This window comes from Oncorhynchus keta, unplaced genomic scaffold (genome assembly GCF_023373465.1).
Source record: "Oncorhynchus keta strain PuntledgeMale-10-30-2019 unplaced genomic scaffold, Oket_V2 Un_contig_5916_pilon_pilon, whole genome shotgun sequence".
Taxonomy (NCBI): Eukaryota; Metazoa; Chordata; class Actinopteri; order Salmoniformes; family Salmonidae; genus Oncorhynchus; species Oncorhynchus keta.
This window is the reverse complement of record NW_026288583.1, coordinates 203,847-231,108: the sequence shown is the minus strand read 5'-3', so window position 1 is coordinate 231,108 and position 27,262 is coordinate 203,847. Positions and strand designations below refer to the sequence as shown.

At 41.9% G+C, this 27,262-nt stretch overlaps 1 protein-coding gene across 2 annotated transcripts in view; it reads left to right on the top strand.

Moving 5' to 3' along the window:
- The window catches only part of LOC118362800 (G protein-coupled receptor 137Ba-like), a 38,541-nt gene extending 15,659 nt beyond the window's left edge, over positions 1–22,882 (top strand). The window contains exons 3-7 of one of the 2 annotated variants that reach the window (XM_052510634.1): positions 285–537; positions 908–1,057; positions 6,995–7,120; positions 10,938–11,062; positions 15,678–22,882. In XM_052510634.1, coding sequence (XP_052366594.1) covers positions 285–537; positions 908–1,057; positions 6,995–7,120; positions 10,938–11,062; positions 15,678–15,903 — 880 coding nt within the window. In that variant the 3' untranslated portion in view covers positions 15,904–22,882. Of the gene's footprint in view, positions 1–284; positions 538–907; positions 1,058–6,994; positions 7,121–10,937; positions 11,063–15,674 lie in introns of both variants that reach the window. The other variant, XM_035743420.2, reaches the window with a different exon arrangement.
- The last annotated feature ends 4,380 nt before the right edge of the window (positions 22,883–27,262 follow it).

Sequence of the window (27,262 nt, the reverse complement as noted above, 5' to 3'; positions counted from 1 at the left end):
CAGCACCACACACATAGGCACACACACATGCACAAATGCACACACACGCACATTCACAAACACAACCCATACACACATCCTGCAAGGGGGAGGGGGTAAAGGAAGAGAGGAGTAAAACAGGTGGAGAAGGGGGAACTGGGAAGATTGACTGAGCCAATGCAGTAGAATGGAATGAGGATTTGGGTGTTTTAAGCTTTATTAATTTATTGTTGTATAGAATTATTGTAATGTTGTGTATTGGAAGCTAGTTCTTGTACCACCTATAATTGTGTTTTTTTCCGCAGGCTGCCCATGCGTCTGGCGTTCATCTTTGCCAGCCTTTTCTTCCTCGTAGTAAACCTGACATGCGCCATGCTGGTGCAGGGGGGCATAGGGGGTGGCATGGGGGGCGAGGCGGGCGAGGCAGAGGTGCGGCAGGTGGTGCTGGCCCGGGTGCTGGTCAACGACAGCCTCTTCGTACTCTGCGCCATCTCGCTGGCTGTGTGCATTTTCAAGATTGCCAAGATGTCCTCGTCCAACGTCTACCTCGAATCCAAGGTACTGGGTGGTCCATCAATCAAGCATTAAATCAATCAATTAGCCAATAAGTCACTTAACCAATTAGCCAACTAACCAATCAGTTACTTAATCAATCAATTAATTGATTAATCATCTATATCATCCCTTAGTGCTCTAGAGGTGCACCATACGGCAGGTAGCCTAGCGGGTAAGAGCATTGGGCCAGTAACTGAAAGGTTGCTGTTTTGAATCCTGTGTCGACTAGGTGAAAAATCTGTCTGTGCCCTTGAGCAAGCCACTTCACCCTAATTGCTCCTGAAAGCCGCTCTGGACAAGTGTCTGCTAAATGACTAAAATCCAAAAAATGTAATACAATATCTCTCTCACCCTCTCCCTACCTACTCTGTAGGGTACGTCAGTGTGCCAAGCTACTGTCATAGGTGCTGCAGTCATCCTGCTCTACATGTCCAGGGCCAGCTATAACCTGGTGGTGGTGGCTCTCTCTCCAGAGAACCGTCCCAGCGCCTTTAACTACAGCTGGTACAATGTCTCTGACCAGGTAGGATAGCCGTGGGTAGGAATACACACACACAAGCGTAAAATGTTGACGATGATCATGAAGATTGTTAGTGTTACGTCACTGAGAGGACTAGGGGCGTGTGGGTCAGGCCTGTTAAACCTTCAGTGAACTCTGCTGTCCTAGATATTCAACGCTTGCTGTTCTGCCAGCCAAACACTCACCCCAGGTGTCTGACATAATTAATCATCTATTATAGGGCTGATCAGTCTGCAAACACTGTGTGTGTGTCTGTATGATGTCTGCAACTAATCCGCAGTCACATCCATTCTGCGTTAGTTGCATAGATGATAGTTCACACACACTTTTTGGGGTTTTCTCTGTCTCAACTGTGCACACGAGTATGCCCAATTTAAGTGTCGATGTGTGTACAATGTGGATATGTATGTGCCCGTCTGTGTGTGTTCTGCTTTTACATGACTCTGTGTGTGTGTCTGTGCGCACGTACGCTCCGATAAGCGTTTGTGTTTGTGTGTGTGCATGTGTTGTTTGTGCCTGTGAACACTAAGCTCTTTTATATGACTCTATATTTAAGTGTATATGCCACTTATACAACAGTTGCCAAATAAACAACACTAAAGCACACATGTACTGATAGAAATAACATGTTTTCAATTGTAATTTCATTTTGATAACTGAATTCATACTTTTTCATCTATCCAAAAAATCCAGTTGTTTCATCTTTAAGGACGAGCACTATATGTACGTATGAGTCCCTCTGTGTGTATCTGTGCATACATCTCATGTTTACGACCATTCTCCATAGTCTCCCTTCTAAATTGACACTTTGCTTGAGTTCAATCCGTCCAGAAGACATTGATGACAGAGCCATTCTATGCAGATCTGTTTGCTGAGTGGCTGAGAGCAATGTGGCTTCTGCAGAAACAATCCATTTGAGGGGATTTGGGAGGATATGGGCTCTGTGGGGGAAAGGTCTTCATTTGTCTATAAATAACCCGGCAAGGCCAGGCGAGGAGAGGGGGGGGATCACAGCAAATTACTGCCTGGTGCTAGTGACCTAGATCTGGTCTCAAACCCTGAGACAGACGGCCCTGTACTGGAGGTTTTCCTAGTTCCCTAGGCTAGTCTTGGGCCACTGTGTGTGTTTGGGTGACTGTCTGTCTTTGTTTATTGGTTTAAATGTGTCTTGTTGAGTAAGTGTGTCACAAATACATACACTCGCAGACCCACACTCACACTCACGTGTCTTTGTTTCTGTTTCTATGTCTACAATCTTATCTATCTAATCTATCCATGTCGGTTTGTGTTTGTATTTGGGATTATCTGAGAAATTATCTTAAAGTATGTTTCTGTCTCAGTTGAGGGCTGACCCCAGTTAGTCGAATGGTCTATTGGTTGGTTGATAGGTTGTTGGTTGGCCAAGATTTTTTTCTGTTGAGTAGTCCCAAACAATACCTGACAAAAATATAAATGCAACATGCAACAATTTGAATGATTTTACTGAGTTACAGTTCATATAAGGAAATCAGTCAATTGAAATAAATTAATTTGGCCCTAATCTATGGATTTCACATGACTGGGCAGGGGTGCAGCCATGGGGAGCCAGGCCCAGCTAATCAGAATGAGTTTTTCCCCACAAAAGGGCTTTAATACAGACAGAAATACTCCTCAGTTTCATCAGCTGTCCGGATCGCTGGTCTCGGACGATCTCGCAGGTGAAGAACCTGGATGTGGAGGGCCTTGGCTGGCATGGTTACACGTGATCTGCGATTGTGAGGCTCATTGGACATACTGCCAAGTTCTCTAATTATGGCTTAGGGTAGAGAAATTTGCACGCAACAGCAGTGGTGAACATTCATGCAGTCAGCATGCCAATTGCACACTCCCTCAACTTGAGACATCTGTGGCATTGTGTTGTGTGGCAAAACTGCACATTTTATTTTCCCAGCACGAGGTGCACCTGTGTAATGATCATGCTGTTGAATCAACTTCTTGATATACCACACCTATCAGGTGGATGGATTATCTTGCCAAATGAGAAATGCTCACTAACAGGGATGTAAACAAATTTGTGCACAGAATTTGAGAGAAACATTTCTGGGATATTTTATTTCAGCTCATAGGACCAACACTTTATATGTTGAGTTTATATTTGTTCAGTATATATACAGAGCATTCGGAAAGTATTCAGACACATTGACTTTTTCCACATTTTGTTACGTTACAGCCTTATTTTCTAAAATTGATACAATTATTTTACCCCCTCATCAGTCTACAGTCGTGTCTAAAGCTTCAGTGCTTTTAGATATTTTGTCAGATGTTACTATGGAATACTGAAGTATAATTACAAGCATTTCATAAGCGTCAAAGGCTTTTATTGACAATTACATGAAGTTGATGCAAAGAGTCAATATTTGCAGTGTTGACCCTTCTTTTTCAAGACCTCTGCAATCCGCTCTGGCATGCTGTCAGTTAACTTCTGGGCCACATCCTGACTGATGTGTCAGCCCGTTCTTGCATGGATGCTTGGAGTTTGTCAGAATTTGTGTGTTTTTGTTTGTCCACCCGCCTCTTGAGGATTGACCACAAGTTCTCAATGGTCTGGAGAGTTTCCTGGCCATGGACCCAAAATATCGATGTTTTGTTCCCCGAGCCACTTAGTTTTATGGCAAGGTGCTCCATCATGCTGGAAAAGGCATTGTTCGTCACCGAACTGTTCCTGGATGGTTGGGAGAAGTTGCTCTCTGAGGATGTGTTGGTACCATTCTTTATTCATGGCTGTGTTCTTAGGCAAAATTGTGAGTGAGCACACTCCCTTGGCTGAGAAGCAACCCCACACATGAATGGTCTCAGGATGCTTTAATGTTGACATGACACAAGACTGATGGTAGCGCTCACCTTGTCTTCTCCGGACAAGCTTTTTTCCGGATGCCCCAAACAATCGGAAAGGGGATTCATCAGAGAAAATTACTTTACGCCAGTCCTCAGCAGTCCAATCCCTGTACCTTTTGCAGAATATCAGTCTGCCCCTGATGTTTTTCCTAGAGAGAAGTGGCTTCTTTGCTGCCCTTCTTCACACCAGGCCATCCTCAAAGTCTTTGCCTCACTGTGCGTGCAGATGCACTCACACCTGCCTGCAGATGCACTCACACCTGCCTTGCTGCCATTCGTGAGCAAGCTCTGTACTGGTGGTGCCCCGATCCCGCAGCGTAAATCAACTTTAGGGCGCCCTGAAGCCTTCACAACAATTGAACCGCTCTCCTTGAAGTTCTTGATGATCCGATAAATGGTTGATTTAGGTGCAATCTTACTGGCAGCAATATCCTTGCCTGTGAAGCCCTTTTTGTGCAAAGCAATGATGACGGCACCTGTTTCCTTGCAGGTAACCATGAAAGAGGGGAAGAACAATGATTCCAAGCACCACCCTCCTTTTGAAGCTTCCAGTCTGTTATTCGAACTCAATCAGCATGACAGAGTGATCTCCAGCCTTGTCCTCATCAACACCCACGCCTGTGTTAACGAGAGAATCACTGATATGATGTCAGCTGGTCCTTTTATGGCAGGGCTGAAATGCAGTGGAAATGTTTTTTCGGGATTCAGTTCATTTGCATGGCAAAGAGGGACTTTGCAATTAATTGCAATTCATCTGATCACTCTTCATAACATTCAGGAATATATGCAAATTGCCATCATGCAAACTGAGCCAGGAGACTTTGTGAAAATTAATATTTGTGTCATTCTCAAAACTTTTGGTCACAACTGTATATACCAGTCAAAAGTTTGAACAGACCTAATCATCCCAAATAGGGCTATCTTCTGTGTACCACCCCTACTGTACCTTGTCACAACACAACTGATTGGCTCAAACACATTAACCTCATAGTCTACCAATACCGGATCCGGGCTCGTGACTACGGCTTAGCATAACGCACAATGCGAAAAAATATTCCTAAAAATATTTAACCTCCACACATTAACAAGTAAAATAGCTCAAATGAAAGATAAACAAGTTGTTTATCTACCCAGCAAGTCAGATTTCTAAAATGTTTTACGGCGAAATTTATGTCAAACCACCACCACAGACATAGCTCATTTGCATAGCCAAGTAGGAAAAAATATGCAATCAACAAACGCAGGATTAAAAGAAAAATCATTTCACTAACCTTTTGAAATCTTCATCAGATGACAGTAATATAACATGTTACACAGTACATTCATTTTGTTTTCAATAATCTGCAATATATATTGTGGTCCTTCTGTGGCTCAGTTGGTAGAGCATGGCGCTTGTAACGCCAGGGTAGTGGGTTTGATTCCCGGGACCACCCATACGTAGAATGTATGCACACATGACTGTAAGTCGCTTTGGATAAAAGCGTCAGCTAAATGGCATATTTTTTTTTATTTATTTTTTATTTTTTTATTTATTTTTTTTTTTTTTATATTCATAAATCTCTGTTTACAATGATGCATCGTTCAAAAAATGCTACTAAAATGTCAGGAGAAATGCCGATAGCTCCGGCAGATAACGTCAGCTAACAAGGAATACACATCATAAACTTTGACTAAATATGCATGTTTTACATATGTATAGGAAGATACACTTCTTCTAAATGCAATCGCTGTGTTACATTTATTTTTAACGTTACAGGTTGCGTTCACTAGGCTATACTAGGAGTCGGCGCTCCAAAATTAGCATTATCGCTCCTCTATCTTGGAGTCGACAGAAACCCAAATTTACCACATAAATATTCCCTTACCTTTGCTGTTCTTCCATCAAAAGACCTGGAAGGGATTATACTTACCAAACCAGCGTTTAGTTTTCAAGTCTGCGTCTTTCGGTTCTCAAAATAGCCACATTTCGGTCGAAAATGTAGGCAAAACGTCGAAATTACATATTATATGTTGAGTAAACTTGTCAAACTATGTTCATAATTAAGCTTTAACATGTTATAAAGGTGCACAGAAATCGTGACGACGAACAGAAACACACACGTCGTTTAATCGATCCTGAAGAAAATACATCACCCTTGCCAGAGCGCGCGTAACAGTCAACTTTTTTTTCGCTTGGCCGAGAGGTTTTGGCTCACTCAAACTCCCGTGAGCGCGCGATTCTCACAATGAGAAGCCCCATTGAAAGCAGGCTTCGCGCTGAACACGTACAGACTGTTCCCAGAGCGGTAGCTGTTTGGGAAGTGCGTGTGAGATGACGTCAAAGTTGGGCCAACTTTTTCCATGACAAGAGAGCATTTGGGAGAATGCATGCCCTGAGATTTCTGCTTTACATAGAGACAAAATTTAAACGGTTTTAGAAGCTTTAGAGTGTTTTCTATTCGATAATATTTATTTTTATTTATATTTATATGCATATATTAGCAATTTTTGGGAAAAATATTTTCAGTTTACTATGGGCACGCACTTTCTCCAACAGGGGCAGTATAGAGCAAGAGTTGTAATTAAGAAGGAAATAAATTCCACAAATTAACTTTTAACAATGCATACCTGTTAATTGAAATGCATTACAGGTGACTACCTCATGAAGCTGGTTGAGAGAATACCAAGCATGTGCAAAGCTGTCATCAAGGCAAAGGGTGGCTACTTTGAGGAATCCAAAATCTAAAATGTATTTTGATTTGTTAAACACTTGTTTACTACATGATTCCATATGTGTTATTTCATAGTTTTGATGTCTTCACTACTATTATACAATGTAAAAAATAAAAACCCTTGAATGAGTAGATGTGTCCAAACTTTTGACTGGTACTGTATATGTATAGTTTAAACTAGAGATATGTTTTTTGCATTGGAATGCATCTCAATCCACCACATCCACCGATCGTCTGTAGCTTCCGAACTGTCTGGCCTACAAACTATTATGTGCACTTGTGTGTGTCTCCATGTGTGTATTTTTTCTGTGTTTCATTTCTCTAATTGTTGGATCTGTGTGTGTTTTCCCTCCAGGCAGACATAGAGAAGATCAGTGGAGAGGCTTACATCATCTTTGGGATCATCCTCTTTTTCTGGGAGCTGCTACCCACCAGTCTGGTCGTGGTCTTCTTTAGGGTACAGAGGCCCAATCAGAACCTAGTAAGACCATTTACTTCCTGATGGTATTTTTTATTTATTTTTTATTTAACCTTTATTTAACCAGGTAGGCTAGTTGAGAACAAGTTCTCATTTGCAACTGCGACCTGGCCAAGATAACGCATAGCAATTTGACACATACAACAACACAGAGTTACACATGGAATAAACAAAACATTGTCAATAATACAGTAGAACAAAAGAAAACAAAAAGTCTATTTACAGTGAGTGCAAATGAGGTAAGATAAGGGAGTTAAGGCAATAAATAGGCCATGGTGGCGAAGTAATTAAAATATAGCAATTAAACACTGGAATGGAAGATGTGCAGAAGATGAAAGTACAAGTAGCGATACTGGGGTGCAAAGGAGCAAGTTAAATGAATAAATACAATATGGGGATGAGGGAGGTAGATACATGGGCTGTTTACAGATGGGCTATGTACAGGTGCAGTGATCTGTGAGCTGCTCTGACAGCTGGTGAGGAAGTTATGAGTCTCCAGCTTCAGAGATTTTTGCAGTTCGTTCCAGTCATTGGCAGCAGAGAACTGGAAGGAAAGACGACCAAAGGAGGAATTGGCTTTGGGGGTGACCAGTGAGATATACCTGCTGGAGCGCGTGCTACAATTGTATACCAGTCAATCAAGGAGCTAAGGCCTAAAACTAATATCTAACATTTTTTCAAACTTATGGGTGACTCACGATATATACTGTATCTCGATTTGTTTTATGTTTTCTCTAAATAAGCTTTGTTGTACAATTGAAGGTAAAATTTACTGCATTTAAAACAGCAAGCAATAATCTAATGAATTCAGAGCTTGTGAAATTATACCTTGGCTGAATATATGCGGGGTTGGCAGGTAGCCTAGGTTAGAGCATTGGGCCAGTAATCTAAAGGTTGCTAGACCGAATCCCTGAGCTGACAAGGTCAAATCTGTCGTACTGACCCTGAACAGTTAACCCACTGTTCCTAGCTAGTCATTGTAAATTAGAATTTGTTCTTAACTGACTTGCCTAGTTACATTTTAAAAAATAAAGAAAGTATGCCTTCCACAACCATAAGACCCAATAATGATGTAATTATTTGATCAACATAGTTGTACCTGCTTTTTTTGTTGTTGCAATAATCACTGATCTGGCTTTCAGGTCTGTCTATAAAAATGCCCTTCATGTTACACATTTAATCAGAACCATGCATAATGCACATTCACTAATAATGTAGCAGGCATTATAGAAAATGAACACCGGTCTCATAAACAATCTCTCAAGCACAAACCCACATGCTAGAGAGTAGCCAGCTAATATTTATATTTCAAGGATAGCCAACTTGGATCTAGGTTTAATTACACAAACTCTGAATTCAGGTAACAAGGCAAAACAGTTGAATTGTTGTGAACAACCTTCTGTCCCTCTCCAACTGTTTGAACAGCATGCTAGCCTGTCCTCTGTGTTCAGATGTTGAAATCACTACCTTATTTGACAATTCCTTATATCATTGTTTTATGCTTATTGCGCATTTATAAAACACAGACTAAACTGCTAGTATATCTTGATCTGACTAAAATGCCGCTAGTGATACGTGATCAAATGCAAATAGCGAGTTAAAACCGTTTGTCGAGGCCTCCCGAGCGGCGCAGTGGTCAAAGGCACTGCATCACAGTGCCTGCTGTGCCACTGGAGACACTGGTTTGAGTCCAGGCTCTATCGCAGCCGGCCGCGACATGGAGACCCATGGGGCGGCGCACAATTGGCCCAGCGTCATCCGGGTTAGGGGAGGGTTTGGCCAGCAGGGAGATGCGAAGCGAGAGGTTTCACTCTCGCAAAAATCTGTCAATAATAAGCCCAATGCGCTTATTTTGAATTGTCCCAAAGGTCTGCCTTCCTGCCTTTGGGACAATGACTCCCATTGTTAGGGCAGAGACATGAGCATATCATCATTATATACAGATCTCTGGTGTAAATGGGAAGGTGCACAGTACAGAAGGAGCGAGACCAAAAAGACAATGTGAACAAGCTGACATAAACGTTCATAAAATTTAAAATTATTTTCAAAAACTTGATTCTGCGAGACAGGCATTTGGAATATCGCGCAAAAACATACATTCAAATGAATTGGATATATTGCCCAGCCCTAAAAGGAGCTCACATGAATCATATGTGTTTGAATGCACATTAGTAAAATATTTGCCTACCTCAGTACATCTATACTGAGCAAATACATAAACACAACATGTAAAGTATTGGTCCCATGTTTCATGAGCTGAAATAAAAGATCCCAGAAATTACTCTCAAATGTTGTGCACACATTTGTTTACATCCCTGTTAGTGAGCATCTCATTTGCCAAAATAATCGATCCACCTGACAGGTGTTGCATATCAAGAAGCTGATTAAACATCATGATCATTACACAGTTGCAGCTTGTGCTGAGAACAATAAAAGGCCACTCTAAAATATGCAGTTTTGTCACACAACACAATGCCATAGATGTCTCAAGTTTTGAGTGACTGTTGCAATTGACATGCTGACTGCAGTGTCCAGAGCAGTTGCCAGAGAATGTAATGTTCATTTCTCTGCAATAAGCCACCTCCAATGTCGTTTTAGAGAAATTGGCAGTCTGTCCAACAGGCCTCACAACCGCCGGCCTCACAACCGCCGACCACATTTAATCACACCAGCCCAGGACCTTCACATCCAGCTCCTTCACCTGCGGGATTGTCTGAGACTAGACAGCTGATAAAACTGTGGGTTTGCACAACCAAATAATTTCTGCACAAACTGTCAGAAAACATCCAAGTGAAGCTCATCTGTGTGCTCGTCATCCTCTCCAGGGTCTTGACCTGACTGCTGTTCGGCGTTCTTTGGGTAAATGCTCACCTTCAATGGCCACTGGCACGCTGGAAAAGTGTGCTTTTACGAATGAATCCCATTTTCAACTGTACCAGGCAGATGGCAGACGTATGGTGTCATGTGGGCGTGCGGTTTGCTGATGTCAGAGTGCCCCATGGCAATTTGAATGCACAGAGCTACCGTGACGAGATCCTGAGGGCAATTGTCATGCCATTCATCACCTCATGTTTCAGTATGATAATGCCCCAAGGATCTGTATGCAATTGCTGAAAGATGAAAATGTCCCAGTTCTTCCATGGCCTGCATACTCACCAGACATGTCACCCATTGAGCATATTTTGGGATGTTCTGGATTTACGTGTACAACAGCACGTTCCAATTGCTGCCAATATCCAGCAACTTCACACAGCCATTGAAGAGGAGTGGGACAACATTCCACAGGCAACAGCCTGATAAACTCTGTGAAGGGCTGCATGAAATGGTGGTCACACCAGATACTGACTGGTTTTCTGATCCACGCCCCTAACTTTTTTTTAAGGTATCTGTGACCAGTCATGTGAAATCCATAGATTAGAGCCTAATGAATTAATTTAAATTGACTGATGTCCTTAAATGAACTGTTACACAGTACAATCTTTGAAATTGTTGCGTTTATATTTTTGCTCATTGTAAATTGACATTCATTTATCAGACAGGTGGAAGGTACAACCACACTGACTTTGAAACACAAAGGAGGACAGTTTAGTCATTTAGCAGTGCTACTTTTTCCTACTGGTCCACCGTGGGAATCGAACCCACAACCCTGGCAATGCAAGCGCCACATGAGACCCATTGGAAATGATTTGGTCCCACAATACATGTACTTACAAGAATATTTCCTGTCTTATTACTATGGTATAAGTTCATGTAAAGTCTTTAAGCATGTTTTTTGTGTCATATATTACTTATTAAGTTGTGAGTGTGTCCTTTTCCCCAGGCACCAGGAGGAATGATCAACAGTCACAGCTTCAGTTCCAAGGCCTATTTTTTTGATAACCCCCGGAGGTACGACAGCGATGATGACCTGTCCAGGAGCAACAACTCCAGAGCAGATCGACCGAAGTGGGTAACAGGATACTCTATCACTTATAACATCCTATATTGTAAATTCTGTCACCTATAACATCCTGTATCCCCTGTACACAGTCACCTATATTGCTTCCTATATTGTCCGTATACAGTCACCTAAAACCATACTGTATTGCCATCATTTACCCCTCACAGTCACCGATATCATCCTATATCCCGTGTACACAATGCTAACATCCTACATTCCAGCTATACAGTCGCTTATAGCATCATATTTCCCCTGTACAAAGTCATCTATAACAACCTACAGTGCCTTCAGAAAGTATTCCTACCCCTTGACTTATTCCACATTTTTGTTGTGTTACAGCCTGAATTCAAAATTGATTAAATAAATAAAAATCTCAGCCATCTACGCACAATACCCCATAATGACAAAGTGAAAACCATGTTTTTAGTATTTACACCTGAGTCAATACATTTAATACATTTTTAGCACACACTCTTATTCAGAGCGAGTTACAGTAGTGAGTACATACATTTTCATATTTGTTTGTACAATACATGTTAGAATCATATTTGGCAGTGATTACAGCTAACATCCTACAGCTTTGCACACCTGGATTGTACAATATTTGCACATTATTCTTTGAAAACTCTTAAAGCTCTGTCAAATTGGTTGTTGATCATTGCTAGACAGCCATTTTCAAGTCTTGCCATAGATTTTCAAGACAGATTCATTCAAAACTGTAACTAGGCCACTCAGGTACATTCAATGTCCTCTTGGTTAGCAGCTCCAGTGTATATCTGGCCTTGTCCTGCTGAAAGGTTCATTTGTCTCCCAGTGTCTGTTGGAAAGCAGAACCAGGGTTTCCTCTAGGATTTTGCCTGTACTTAACTCTATTCCATTTAATTTGATCAGCAACAACAAAATACCTAGTCCTTCCCAATGACACACATACCCATAACATGATGCATCCACCACCATGCTTGAAAATGTGAAGAGTGATACTCTGCGATTTGTTGGATTTGTCCCAAACATAACGCTTTGTATTCAGGACATAAATGTAATTTCTTTGCCATTTAAAAAAAACATGTTTTGCTTTATTGCAAACAAGATGCATGTTCACTCTGTCATTTAGGTAAGTTTTGTGGAGTAACTACAATGTTGTTGATCCATCCTCAGTTATCACCACCATTAAACTTATTCAAGTCTGTAACTGTTTTAAAGTCACCATTGGCCTCATTGTGAAATCCATGAGCGGTATCCTTCCTCTCCGGCAACTGAGTTAGAAGGCACTCTGTGATTTGATGCCTGTATCTTTGTAGTGACTGGGTGTATTGATACACCATCCAAAGTGTAATTAATGCTCAAAGGGATATTCAATATCTGCTTTTCTTTTACCTATCTACAAATAGGGGCATTGGAAAAACTTCCTGCTCTTTGTGATTGAATCTGTGTTTCAAATTCACTGCTCGACTGAGGGACCTTACATATAATTGTATGTGTGGGGTACAGAGATGAGGTAGTCATTCAAAAATCATGTTAAATACTATTATTGTCAATACAACTTATTTTGTGAATTAAGCTATTTTTTTCCTCCTGAACTTATTTAGGCTTGCCATAACAAAGTGGTTGAATACTTTTTGACTTAAACCATTTCAGCCTTTCATTTTTTGTTAATTTGTAAATATTTCTAGAAACATAATTCCACTATTTTGTGTAAGCCAGTGACACATAACCTCAATTTAATACATTTAAAATTAAGCCTGTAACACAGGGGTGTCAAAGTCAAATGGACGGAGGGCCAAATAAAAAATTTAGCTACAAGCCGAGGGCCGGACTGTTCGAATGTTCATTGAAAAATTTTTAAATGACGCATATAGTCTAGTGAACCTAATTGAACCTACTGAAAACCTAACAAATATATTCCAATATGATCAGATAAATAAAGCAATATTTTCTTATGGCTCTGTCAGTAATCTTTAATTTTCAACAGACACAAAAGACAAATTTCCTTTATATAAAAATCCCCATAACATGAACATTAAATGAAAGAAACCGGTATTCAAGGCACCATCAGTAGCCTATATTTTCTATTTTAGCAAAAGTGGGCTAAATTTACTTCAAAGAAAAAAACAATAATAGCAATTTTCTATCATCCACTCAACTGAAATATTTTTAAAATATAATTGGATTGAAATACAATAAAATAAAGTGCAAAAATCTATTAATCAAAAACAACACTTTGTTTAAGGAGAAGTAACATGCAGTGAAAACAAATATTAAACTTTAACTTTTAAACTTGAACTGAGTAAAAACTCTAAATATGTGATTGCACAGTAATGTTCACTTGTTTGAGGTTGAGGGTGATACTTGGTGGTGTCCCATCTTTTCCACAAGTTCATCAATGTTCGGGGTAAGGCTCTGAGCTGAGGAAATCCTCAGAATTGAGTGGAGGTGTTCAGCAGTAAGTCGACTTCTGTGTGATGTTTTGTTCAAGTTCATCAAAGAAAACAGTTGTTCACACAGGTATGTGCTGCCAAACATAGACAACGTTTGAGCAGCCTGGATGCGCAGCTGGGGCATTGTGTCGGGGAGGAAACGGGCGAACTCCGCAGCACCCACTGCCGCATATTTTGCCCTCAGTGCATCATTGCATTGGAGGTCAATCAACTCCATTTGGAGGTTTGGTGGTGAGCTTTCCACGTCAACAGCAAATGGGTTACCGAGCAGTTCCAACCTGCTTTTTTGTGCTTCAAAGTCAGCAAATCGGCGTCGAAAGTCAGCGGCAAGCATACCTATTTTATCAGCCAACTGTGCGCTCGGGAACGCACTGGTAGAGAGCTTCTCTTTCATGGTCTGGCAGCTGGGAAAGTGGCTCAAATTTTCTTTCCGCATCTGCGTCTCCCACAGAGTCAGTTTGGTTTTAAATGCCTTCACTGTACTGTACATATCAGAGATGACACGATCCCGACCCTGCAGCTGCAAGTTCATTGCATTCAGATGACTCGTAATGTCACACAGAAAAGCCATTTCACACAGAAACATTTCGTCTCGGAGTTGTGTTGTGTCTTTCCCTTTGCTGTCCAAGAACAGACAAATCTCCTCACGAAGCTCGAAACATCTTTGAAGCACCTTTCCCTGGCTTAGCCATCGCACCTCTGTGTGATAAGGCAAATCACCATGCTCCGTTTCTAACTCCGTCAGAAATGCCTTGAACTGGCGGTGATTCAAACCTTTGGCTCTGATAAAGTTAACTGTGCGCGTGATGATGCTCATTACATGCTCCATTTTCAAGGCTTTACCGCACAACGCTTCCTGGTGTATGATACAATGATAAGCTGTCAGCTCACCTGTCGCGTTTTCCTCTTGCATCTTTTCCCGTATCTTCGCCACCAGTCCGCTCCTGTGTCCACACATCGCAGGTGCTCCGTCGGTTGTCAAACCCACGAGTTTTTCCCAAGGCAGCTCCATCTCATTTACACATCTTGACACCTCTTCATACAAAGCATGCCCCGTAGTTGTGCCATGCATAGGACGTAAAGCCAAAAACTCCTCTGTCACGCTTAGGCTGGAGTCCACTCCGCGGATGAAAATTGACAACTGGGCAATGTCAGAAATGTCGGTGCTCTCATCCACAGCCAAGGAATATGCAATGAAATCTTTTCCCTTTTTCACAAGCTGCTCTTTTAGATTGATGGACAACTGGTCTACTCTCTCGGCAATGGTGTTTCTGCTCAGACTCACATTTAAAAAGAGTTGCCTTTTTTCTGGGCAAACTTCGTCACAAACTTTAATCATGCAGTTTTTGATGAAATCCCCTCCGTAAATGGCCGGGCTGATTTAGCGATCTCTTCTGCCAAAATAAAACTGGCCTTGACAGCAGCCTGGCCTTGTGATTTGGCTTTTTTGAACAGAGCCTGTCGAGATTTGAGGCCTCGTTTTAATTCCTCTGCCTTTTGTAGCCTTTGTTCCATGTCCATATTCTTGTTTTTGTCCGCGTGTTTCGTTTCATAATGTCGTCTCAGATTATACTCTTTCAGTACCGCCACACTTTCTCCACACAGAAGACACACAGGTTTTCCAGCTACCTCCGTGAACAAATACTCCGACTCCCACCTTGTTTGAAACCCCGGTTCTCAGTGTCCACCTTCCGTTTTGCCATTTTTGATGGGTATCTGAAAGTTAATTTTACTGTGATGCTGACAACTGCTGTGCCAATAAATATTGAAATGAAGCAGCCTACTGCTCGGTGCGTCACCGTTGCATTGTGGGAAATGTAGTATTGGTGCGTGTAAAAGATCTGCGGGCTGCCGGCTTGCTGCGGTCTGCGGGCCGGTTCTAATAATAAATCAAGATCATCCCAGGGGCCGTAAAAAACCTTCTCGCGGGCCGGATGTGGCCCGCGGGCCTTGACTCTGACATATGTGCTGTAACACAACAAAATCTGGAAAAGGTCAAGGGGTGTGAATACTTTCTCAAAGCACTGTATATGCACCACAGTCATATATAACTTCCTATATTCCCTTTACACAGTCGCCCATACAGTCACATATAACATTCTACATCCCCCAGTCAACCTAACGTCTTATATCCCCCATATAGATACAATGCTGATTTAAGCCTGTCCCTTCCATTCCACAGTAGTTTCCTGTCCTCGACGCCCCAGTTGGACCCCAGCTGGTACAACTCCACCCAGAGGAACGGCAGCCTTACGGGGATCCCCCATCTCCCCACCGGCTCCCAGACCTCCACTGCACCCCTTCTCCTAGCCTACGGCAACATCCAGTCCAACCAGCACCATAACTACTATTCCACCCCCCAGAACTACTATTCTACCCCCCAGAATCACTACTGCACCCCTCAGAACTAACCACCCCCGCCGTCCCCAGTAGATACCCCTGAAAGTAATCCAGAAAACACTCAGGAAAGGGGCGCTCCTGATCTTCAGCTACATGGCTACGACCCTCTGGGTTACCCTGGCGATCCTGTGACTGGCGCTGTGTGGCCACGCCTCCCTCATTCCAGCTTTCGACCCGGTCCCACCCCACCAGGGCTACTTAACTACCCGTCTTGTTGTAGGCATGGTGACTACCATTGGGATTTCTAGGGCCAGACGAGGGGAGATCATTTGAGGTCAGTGGTGGTTAGGGAATGGTCAGCTGAGTGATATTCTGTTTATTAAAAAAGCTTTCCAACATGTCTATTACCACAGTCCTGAAACAGAGGTCTGCTACCCAACCCGAGCCCAACGGCCCCCGACATTACACATCGGGTTAGGGCCAGGTATGGTCTCTTTTTTTCATCAATAACTAGAGAACGGGCAGGGCTCGGGTATCACTAGATTGATCACTAACATTTTGAAGCTGAACCATTTGTGTGTTCTCTGCTGCGCAGTACAGTCATATTTAACTAAGTTCTTCAACCACATTACATATAAAACAGGAGAGATTATTTCACAGAAAATAATAATGTTCCTTGAGTTTTTTAGGAGTTTAGAGTGATGAAAAGTAGCCCAAGCAGAGCCATTGCTATGGTTACTCAGACTCAGAGCCACCATGAGCTGAGCGGATGCAGAGCGAGCGAGTGACAGACGGAGGAGCAGCTAATGGATTTACAAACTGAGGAAGTTATTTCTGATTTTGGGTTTTTGACAGGGCATTAAATTTGGCAGAAGCAATTGGGCCTGGGTAGTGTAGGGCCTGAACATTGTGGGCATGGGTAGGGCTCGGGCTTTACACTCTTGTCCGTGCAGGGCTCTTCCTGGAACATTGTACTATTCCTAAGAAGTGTTTGTAAGGAAAGGATTGTGCTTCTCAGCTTTTCCACACACACACTCTATGTTTGTCGGACATCAAACAGAAAAGTTAGTCCTCTATCTCTTTCAAGGACCAGACAAGTACATGGACCAGCACCCCAAATTTCCTATTTTGCTTTGGTCCAGTGGGCAGTTCTCCCCGCTACCCCTTGCACACAGACTCCCCTCCATGAGTCTGGAGGTGACATTTGCACTTGAAAAAATCCCCTCACTTCACATTCTGAGGACAAGACTCTGGCTTTAATGTAGACTTGGATCTTTATACAATCTCAGACTTTGTGTTCCTTCCCTGGACCATGTCTCATTTCCCTGTAAAGACCAGTTGTTATCTGAGCAATGAGACATCCATGACCATGTCCTTCTAAACCAGCACCAAATGGGGCTAGAATCATGGGCATTGTTCTCAGTATTCGAGCCCAATGTGCACTGGGACACTGTGGGAAGGGTTAATACTTTGTGTGTTTGAATCTTTCACACTGTCAAAGACTGTGTGGCAGAGGAAGGCCACTTTTGCCAAAGAGGGCACAGATCGAGAGTTGGGCGTAAAATGTAGTCTCGAGCCTCCAGCTTTCCTAGCTCCTTGGGAACTCCGTTTCGACGAGAGGCCCATAATGGAGCATAGACTGTGGGGAAACAATACGTTTCTGAATGAATTTTCTGATCTGGACCCAGTAAAGTGAATGTACGGCCTAAGTGTGGATCGGCGGAGTGATCAGATCAAAATGTTTGTGGTCCAGTTTTATAGTACAGTAGGCTACTCCTGGCAAAGCCCCAGCAAGGTCCCAGCTCAGTTTGTGTTTTCTTTACAACTCTAATGGTCATTGTCACCAGACAGCACAAAAATATCTGGGACCAGGCTAACCGGTGACAGAGAGGGATAGATGGGCTTAAAGACGCCCTCCCTCTCTTTCTATATCTTGACTATAATAGTAGCTGTATCCATGTGGTAGTTTACAGCATCAAGATCACCATCATTAGCCTGGACCCAGATCTGTTTGTTTTGTCTTGCCAGCAACTCTGGTCATAGTCACCCCATTGGCCATAAGAGTTGGCAAAAATAGCACAAACAGATCTGAGACCAGGCTACACCACCATACAAGGACACCAGAAAATGTGCCATTACATGTTACTGTTAGTTTTTTTCCCTTGTGGAAAACGTCTTGCACAAAATGCTGTATATATCAAAAATTATTATTAAGCTTTATGACCACCTACTTATTTCATTTTTAACTGGATTCTATGTTTGTTTTTTATACTCCATGGCTACTAGTTTGGACTTTTCCATGTCGAGATAGTGGTACGGCCCAGGTGTACAGGGCGAGTATGTGTGTGAATGTGTTTGCTAAACATGCTTATATGCACAGAAAGTGTTTAGGTAGGAGGTAAGAAAACTGTTGATCGTCTTTCCCAAGAGCGGACTCGGAAGAGGAAGCCGGGATGAATGCACAAAAAGGTTTATTGATCAGAGAATTGGGGAGTGCAGAACCGGGGTAGCTCAGATGAGTTGCAAAAACCAGGAGTGTAGAGTGAGGTTGGAGTTGGTTGAGTAGAACAGGGGAAGGGGTCCTGAGGGGAATCCAAGGTAATAGTGGTGAGTGATATCCAGAGCAACGTGGTGAGATGTGGAACAGGAGCCAGAGAGGTAACTGCAAGGAGAGGACAAAAAAATGGTGTACGGGAGGAAAACGAGCAAAGCAGAGTAACAGGATCTTGAGAATAGACAAAAGGCTAGAGTGATAACGGACAGAGCAGAGATTACGATCTGGCCGAGTGGAGGTGGCAGGGATGAGTATATGTCGAGGTCTTGATTATGGGATGATTTGCAGCTGGTAGGGATCAGCTCTGACTCCAGCACACCTGTTTCCAACCACACAATCACACCAAGGGAGAGTGTACACAGGGGGAGAACTGAAGGTTAGGAAGACACCGGATGAACACCAGAGGGTGTAGTGGGCACAGATGTGACACTTTCCTTTGTTTGTTACTGTTGAACAGAGTTTTGTGTTTGCAAAAACCTGTTCAGAGAGGGCAAGAGGAATTGCTCTCTACACATTTGATATGCCTTCTAATCATATTTTAATATTTTGTTTTGTTTTATTTTGCCATTGTTTTCTTGATTCCTTTCTTCTATGAATGTCTGAGATCAAGTGTTGTCGTTGTTGACGTTATACGAGTTATGTCAATTAATATCTGCTGACGAATGCAATCATATTTTAAGTATATTCTTTTTTTTAAATATTTTTATTTACCCCCCTTTTCTCCCCGATTTCGCTCCAACTCCAACCGAGGTCAGCTTGCAGGCTCCCAGCCCACCACAAGGAGCTGAGATGATGAGCCAAGTAAAGCCCCCCCTGCGCCAATTGTGCGCCGCCCTGTGGGACTCATGATCACGGCCGGTTGTGACACAGCCCGGGATCGAACCTGGGTCTGTAGTGACACCTCAAGCACTGCGATGCAGTGCCTTTAGACCGCTGTGCCACTCGGGAGGCTTTGTATGTATATTCTATGCTATTTTCTCCCAACATCTCTGTGTTTGGGACTGTCATTGCATCAAATGGCTGATGTCACCTTTTGACCTTTGGTGCTGTGGTGGTCATACAGGAAATGTCCAGTTCGACAGGAAGTGAAAACATATAACCCACAGAGAATGATAGAGGCCTCTAGTGGCCAAAAGGCTGTTTTAGCATGGGCACCGCCATTGAGGGCTTCCCCCATTTTAATGTAGGCAATTGGGTGGGACTTCCATCTTCATTAGCTGATCCTTCCTGATGACCCGGTTGGAGTCATTTCCAACTGGGTCATTAGGAGGGATTAGCCAATTGAAAATGTACTATTTTAAAAGATAGCCTTAATGGAGCTGCTGTCTATTACCCTAGAATGGCACAGATACACATATGAGTCCTCTATTTATCTCTATAGTATACCCGCAGGTTGAACTTCCTCTCACCCTCCCAGGGCCATAAGCCAATTCCGGCCAGCCAGGGGAACTGCTTTAAAGATTTTTATTGTATTTTATTCCCCCTTTTCCTTAAAAAAATAATTTTAGAGGTGGATTCTGCAGGGTAATGGATTTGGGTGTAGGAACAAACAGATGGTTGTCTTTCCTTTAATTTGCTTTGGAGTCTCAAACTAACTTACATATGTGTGTGATGGTTGCAGCAAATCTCTGTCAGTAAGCAAAAGCGAGCAAACAGCTATAATCAATGGGAAAATACTGGCAAATGTTGATATTTTCACCCTTATATCCAAGAACATACATCTCTGGCATGATTGCAAATTATCCTTACTTAAAGAGATAGTCAGATGAAATTGTGGATAACATTTTGTATGTCTTTGCGTCCAGTATGAAGGGAGTTAGAGGTATTTTTGTGAGCCAATGCTAGCTAGCGTTAGTTCAATAGACTATTGCTATAACGTTAGTTAGCAATTACGCTATCGCTAGTCAGCAACTTCCTTCAAACTGAACACAGAGACACAAAAATGGTATGCATGGGTTCATCTGACTCTGGGGAAGTAGATAAAGGGCTTATTTGCAAAAATATTCAACTATCTGTTTAACAGCAACTTATGTTCAAATGTATGAGTTGAAAGTATTGTATTTTTTTGCTGATTTTGTTTCTGTGAAATCTACTGCTATATAAGCTCTTGTGTCTAGCAAAGAGCAGGTTTAGCCTTTTATAATAATTATAATTTGTCTCAAATTCTTTATTGGTGGCCAATGAATGTAACATATTTACCCATCTTTCATAGATCACTAAAGATGTTTGCAAGCACTACCCTGTTAAAATAAAGCTTTTCATCTGAACACACAAGGTATAACAAAAGTCCTCTGCAGAACTAGAGGCTGCATTCAAGGGCATGATAGAGCCCCACTGTGGAGAATAATAATACCCCAAAAACCTAGCGGTCAAACAGGGAAATGGTTCCATTTGTTTTCCACCCTTCATTTTTCCCATAGGGGATTTTAGAAACACTTAAAATAAGGGCTGTGTTTCATGTAGGCTTACCCTGGCGTGAAGTTTTTATAACCATGTAAATCTCTCAGACAAGGTGACTTTCGTCAATATATTTGGCTCTATTTACTCTGATTCGAAAATGCTATCAAAGTAGACATCATGAAAAACTACAAATCCCTGCAAACTCCCAATTTATTCATTACTACATTTAGCTAACATTAGATAGTGTCACGTCTACTCCCGCTATAGATAGTTAATCCAGATATCCTTACCTTTGCCTCGATTTTGGCGGCCTCATCCAGATCATCATGGCATTTGTAGTTTTTTTTAGGATAGCCACATTAGCAGCTAATTAGTATTTCTATTTGGGGAGGTAAATACAGACGAATCTATTGATAAAAGTCACCTTGTCCTGAAGAGATTTACACAGTTATCAACACATAATGCCAGGGTAAGCCTACAAGAAACACAGACTTTATTTTAAGTGTTTCTAAAATGGTGGAAAATGATTGGAACCATTTCCCTGTTTGACCCCGAGGTTTTATGGATATTATGACTCACATTGTGGTACTCTATACATGGCAAAATAACAAAGAGGGGGCGTATTTATCAAAACATGCAATGAACACCATTTTAAATAGTTTTGCAACAGAAAATGGACATTTGCATTTCTTATTTGTTGTCCAGGTAGTCTCTCCCTGTTTCATTGTGTTTTGAACACAATGAACACAGTCCAGTTCTCTGAAGGCTCAAGAACCCTCTGGTTAACAATGTGACTGCAATTGATAAATCAAACATAAATATGAATCGCCCACTTTCTTTGATGGTGCAAACCATAACCAGTGCGTTAAGAGTTGGTTTGCATTCCTAAGTCCTGACGAACATTATCAGCTCACAGAGGTTTCTCTGGTCTGTGAACGACAATGTCGAAATTGAGTTTTGTGTCTTGGCCGAACCCTCGACTACGATTCAATTATATGTGTTTTAAAGCGGATCAGGTTTGAGCTCCTGTGTGTTTTGACAAGACTGTTCAATCCACTGTATTCCCACTCATCTCTGATTTAAGATGTATGATCAAGATTTGGCTTCACAGATTCGCATCTAATCATGCAACTGATGTTGATTTCACAGTTGATCCATAATCAACACCCTTCTGCCTTTACCAATATTCACGAGGATGCTCATGCATGTGGTCAAAACGGTCAGTGTGAGGAGTTATCAAAGCCAGTGTTTTGCCTCACTTGGAACAGAGGAAACCAGCAGAGGAAACCTGCAGCAGATAGGCAGTGAAATCCATTATGAAAGCGTTGTTTGTGTACTGGTGATGGCGCATGTAAAGTATATAATCCTTGATGTGCTGGAGGAGGATTGGAAATGACAATGATAAATGTGTATCATTTCAAAGGCTACTGACCTTGATAGGGAAAAGATAGCCGCACATTCATCTCTTCTTTATTTTACTAACATTTTGGCTAAAAAGCCTTCATCAGAGTATTTCACCCTGATTTAAGAGACATATGAAACCATGAAACTGATTGCCACTCAGAGATTAGCCTAAAGATTGGAAGGTTGGGGGTTCAATCCCTGGGTGAGTCATAACCAAAGAAGACTCAACACCTCTTTGCTTGGCACTCAGCATAAGGCCGTGCGATAGACCAGCTTCTTGACCATGGGGTGTACTTGTACATTAAGCAGCCTCATGCTACAGGAATAGGAGATTGGGCAAGCTATTTACTCTTACAGCAAGAAGAGATGAGTGTGCGACTTAATTTTTATTTGTATAGTATCTTTCGCTAGTCTGCACCTCACCAAAAGGGTGTGTGTTCTTTATGTTTTACTTAACAGATTGTGTACAGACCTATATTTATTTCAGTTATAGAAAATAATCTCTAAATCAAATTACATTCAGTTACTTTACAGCCAATCTGCCATTGAGAAAGATTGGATAAGCACTTTGAAAGGCCCTGAGAAGTGTACACATTCTATCAATGATTGGTCAACACGTTTTACATGTGTATGCAAAATATTTCATGTGAGTAACATTCACCATTCACCAATAAATTGATTATGAAAAGCTATTGCAAGAAAAATGGTGCAAAGTATTTTTTACCCTGATACAGTATCAAAGTGCCATGTAGCTGAAACGGTATTGGTTACGGTCCATGTTCCTTTATTTGTTTTGTTGCATCCCTTGTAAGTCACTTGTCAGGACTTTCACATTTCAGTGTACACATTGGAGGACGGAAACTAGTTGTCCTCCGGCTACACCATGGTGCTACCCTACGGTGCTGTGGAGGTTACTGTAGGCCTTCATTGCAAAACAGTGCGTTTTAATCAATGATTTGGTGACTTGAATATATTTTTATTATATTTTTATTTTGTTTGAGGAGAATGGTCCTCCCCTTCCTCATCTGAGAAGTCTCCACTGACCTACTGTCACCTACAATGGTCACAGTATAACCACACTATTACCTCACAAACTAAAATAGATCTTTGTATCACAACAATATGTTTCTGAGCAGTCAAATATCCCTCCCCCAACACACACACACACACACACAGAGTTAAGGGAACTTTCCGGTTCACTCACTTAACACAGCCCATGCAGCCCATTATCCTAGATATGTTGCGGAAAGTAATCCTAAAGTCCTGACGATGAATTTAATTCATTTGGGGTAACAGACATACAACATGTACAATGTGGACCCAGAGGATATCACTTGAAAGCATTAAAATGCTTGTTTCCAAAGGGGTCCTCGATGGTAAAAACAATAACACATAATGATTAAAAGGCAAGACAAAATTACAAACAACCATAATTACATTAATTTATATTGACATTCTAAAAACTGGCACTATTAATTGCACTTCTCCCTAACCTTAAAAATCAAGTGGGAGCATGACCGAGTCGAGACCCGTCCAAAGGGACGGAAGGACAGCCCCACCACTGTGTACCCCGAACCGACAGTCGGCAGGGCCAAAGGATCGCATACCCGTGGAGAGACGGCTGGGGTAGAGCCGACCCGCCACCTCAGGTAGATGGAGACCAAAGGAGGTTTTTTGATTGTGGCGCCTGGGGGCACCTTGCCTGTAATTGCCCTTCTCGAGAGAAGTCGATGCCATCAGCAAGCCCCGGAAGCGAGGTTGGCCACGCAGTGAACTACGTCACCTCCTGTTGGGCGCACCACAAATCAACGGCACCCATGGTCCCGGTGAAGGTTGACGGACACGACACGGAAGCTCTATTAGATTCCGGAAGAAATGCTAATAACCACGAGCTTGCTGAACCAGGGGACCAAACGTGGTAGGGAGATGTCCATTTCCTGTGTCCTCAGTGACACACAGCGGTATCCAACTGTATGGGCCAATATCGTGATGCCACAAGGGTGCTGCCAAATGGTAGTGGGTGCCGTACCGGAGTTGCCGGTACCCCTCCTCGTGGGACTAGATTGACCTGCTGTTCGCGGCACTGTGGAGGCATGATCTGAGGAAAAAGGTATGAGTCGGCTGAATACGGCCTGTCGCCTGTGCGGCCCGGAACCAAGCGGTTGACAAACCTGTATCTACAAGTCCGGAGTCTTGCAACTGAGATCATTTATAGCAAAGACACACATAGCCAGACAGCTTTGGCCATAATTTATCGTTCAGCTTTGTCTCCTAAACTATGTTCTTTTCTGAAAGACAGAACCTAAACAAATCCTCACATCAACAGGCATATAATCAAATCCATCCTATCTTGACAAGATCACAGAGACACACAAACATTGTGGAGCCAAGAGATACACGCTTGACCTCTCCCCTCTCTCCGGCCCAAGCAAATTAGTCTTGACAGAGAACACATACTGCAACCCCGCCACAGTATTATACAAAAATAAACATTCTGATGAGAAGTAACTTATAAACATATGATGACTATAAAACATCTTACCTATGTTACCAACTAATTCTGATTATTCCCCAACAGCTGCCACAGCCCAAGTGATAGCGGTGGATGGACAGCTACTTCCAGGGCTGAATGACTGGTGATAAACCCATTTCCAAATCAAGAATAACCTTTTGTATCAGGTGTCACACCAACAGGGGGAACTTCAAGAGGTAGTGTTGCTGCCCCGATGGTATGTGGAAACCGGTTTTCAGCTGGCCCACATCCACCTGTTGGGGGCACACCTGGGAATGGAGAAGACCCAGGAACAGATCAGAGCCCGGTTCCACTAGCCTGGGATGAGTAGGGCCGTGGAAGACTATTGTCGCAGCTGCCATGAGGCAGAACTTTTTTCTTGAGTTTTACAGCTAATTTTCTGTAATTCTATTTTTGTTATGCCATGACTCTTCATGTGTTCAAATCCTACCTGTGGAGAGGAGGGGGGGCGACCTCCAGGGGTTGGGGCACCTACCTCCATATCACGCAAGTCTCACCGACGTTGATTTTACGCGTGGTGTATCTGGGCCATTATATTTCTCATGTTTTCTGAAACTAAAGTTTCAGACCCACTCATCACACCACAAATAGGTCTATGTAACCAACTAAACTTCTGTTTCACTTGCCAGGTAAAGAGGACTTTGATAAGTTCTATACCCACAAGATGGCGACCAAACCTCAGAGGCTTTTCGGAGTTTTCATCCATTGAGGTAAATTAACACTGAGGTAGACCTTTGTCCACTGCATACTAGTATACTGTCGTTATTTTAATTAAGAAGTACACTTTTACTGGATATTATAAACATGCTTGTTTGGAAGTTGGAAGAGATGTGCACCAAAAATATCTTCCAAAATGAACTGCACTGGAAAAATCACAGAACATAGGCCCGATGTTGGCCTGATCAAAATTTTTTTTTGTAATTGTATTATTCAGAACAAACATACTGTTCAGCAAACAATATGCAGTGTTGGGGAGTAGTGAACTATTATAATAATAATAATAAATTCCATTTAGCAGATGCTTTTATCCAAAATGACTTACAGCACAATTGGCCCAGCATCATCCGGGTTTAAAAAAAACATATTTAGGCTTGCTATAACAAAAGGGATGAATATTTATTAACTCAAGACATTTCAGCTTTTCATTTATGTATGAATTTGTATATATTTCGAAAAATATTTTTCCAATATGACATTATGGTGTAGGCCGGTGACACAACATCTCAGGCTGTAACACAGCAACATGTAGAAAAGTCAAGGGGTGTAAATACAGTACTTTCTGAAGGAACTGTACAGGTAGTTCAATTGGGAATTTAACTACATTTTAGAGTAGCTTGGTGGTAGTTCAACTAAATTCAAATCCAGGTAGTGTTTTTAGTAGTTAATTGTGTTTTTTGCCCTCTAGTTGTGTAGCTAGATATTGGAACAACACACTACTTTTTTCTGCAAAAAAAACAATAAAATATGGGTGAAGTAGGCAATCATTTCCTTTCTTTTTCGGCTTCAGGCCTGCCTAATTCTCACTTGAAACAGATTTTGTTTTTAATAGGCTAAATTACACATTCTGTTAACATATGACCTAATCTCCTCTTGCAATTTGTAGTCTGACATTTCAGATTTACATACATTGATTCATCAAGTAAAACCTTCATAAAACATACATTTGAAGTCAGAAGTTTTCATACACTTAGGTTGGAGTCATTAAAACTTGTTTTTCAACCACTCCACAAATTTCTCTTAACAAACTATAGTTTTGGCAAGTTGGTTAGGACATCTGCTTTGTGCATGATACAAGTAATTTTTCCAACAATTGTTTTCAGACATATTATTTCACTTATAATTCACTGTATCACAATTCCAGTGTGTCAGAAGTTTACATACATAGTTGACTGTGCCTTCAAACAGCTTGGAAAATTCCAGAAAATTATGTCATGGCTTTAGAAGCTTCTGATAGGCTAATTGACATAATTTTAGTCAATTGGAGGTGTACGTGTGGATGTATTTCAAGGCCTACCTTCAATCTCAGTGCCTCTTTGCTGCTTGCTATCATGGAAAAATCAAAAGAAATCACCCAAGACGTCAGAAAACAATTGTAGACCTCCACAAGTCTAGTTCATCCTTGGGAGCAATTTCCAAATGCCTGAAGGTACCACGTTCATCTGTCAAACAAAAGTACGCAAGTATAAACACCATGGGAGTACGCAGCCGTCATACCGCTCAGGAAGGAGATGCGTTCTGTCTTCTACAGATGAAGGTACTTTGGTCGAAAAGTGCAAATCAATCCCAGAACAACAGCAAAGGACCTTGTGAAGATGCTGGAGGAAACAGGTACAAAAGTATCTATATCCACAGTCAAACGAGTCCTATATCGACAACCTGAAAGGCCGCTCAGCAAGGAAGAAGCCACTGCTCCAAAACCAACCATAAAAAAGCCAGACTACGGTTTACAACTGCACATGGAGACAAAGATCGTACTTTTTGGAGAAATGTCCTCTGGTCTGATGAAACAAAAATAGAACTGTTTGGCCATAATGACCAT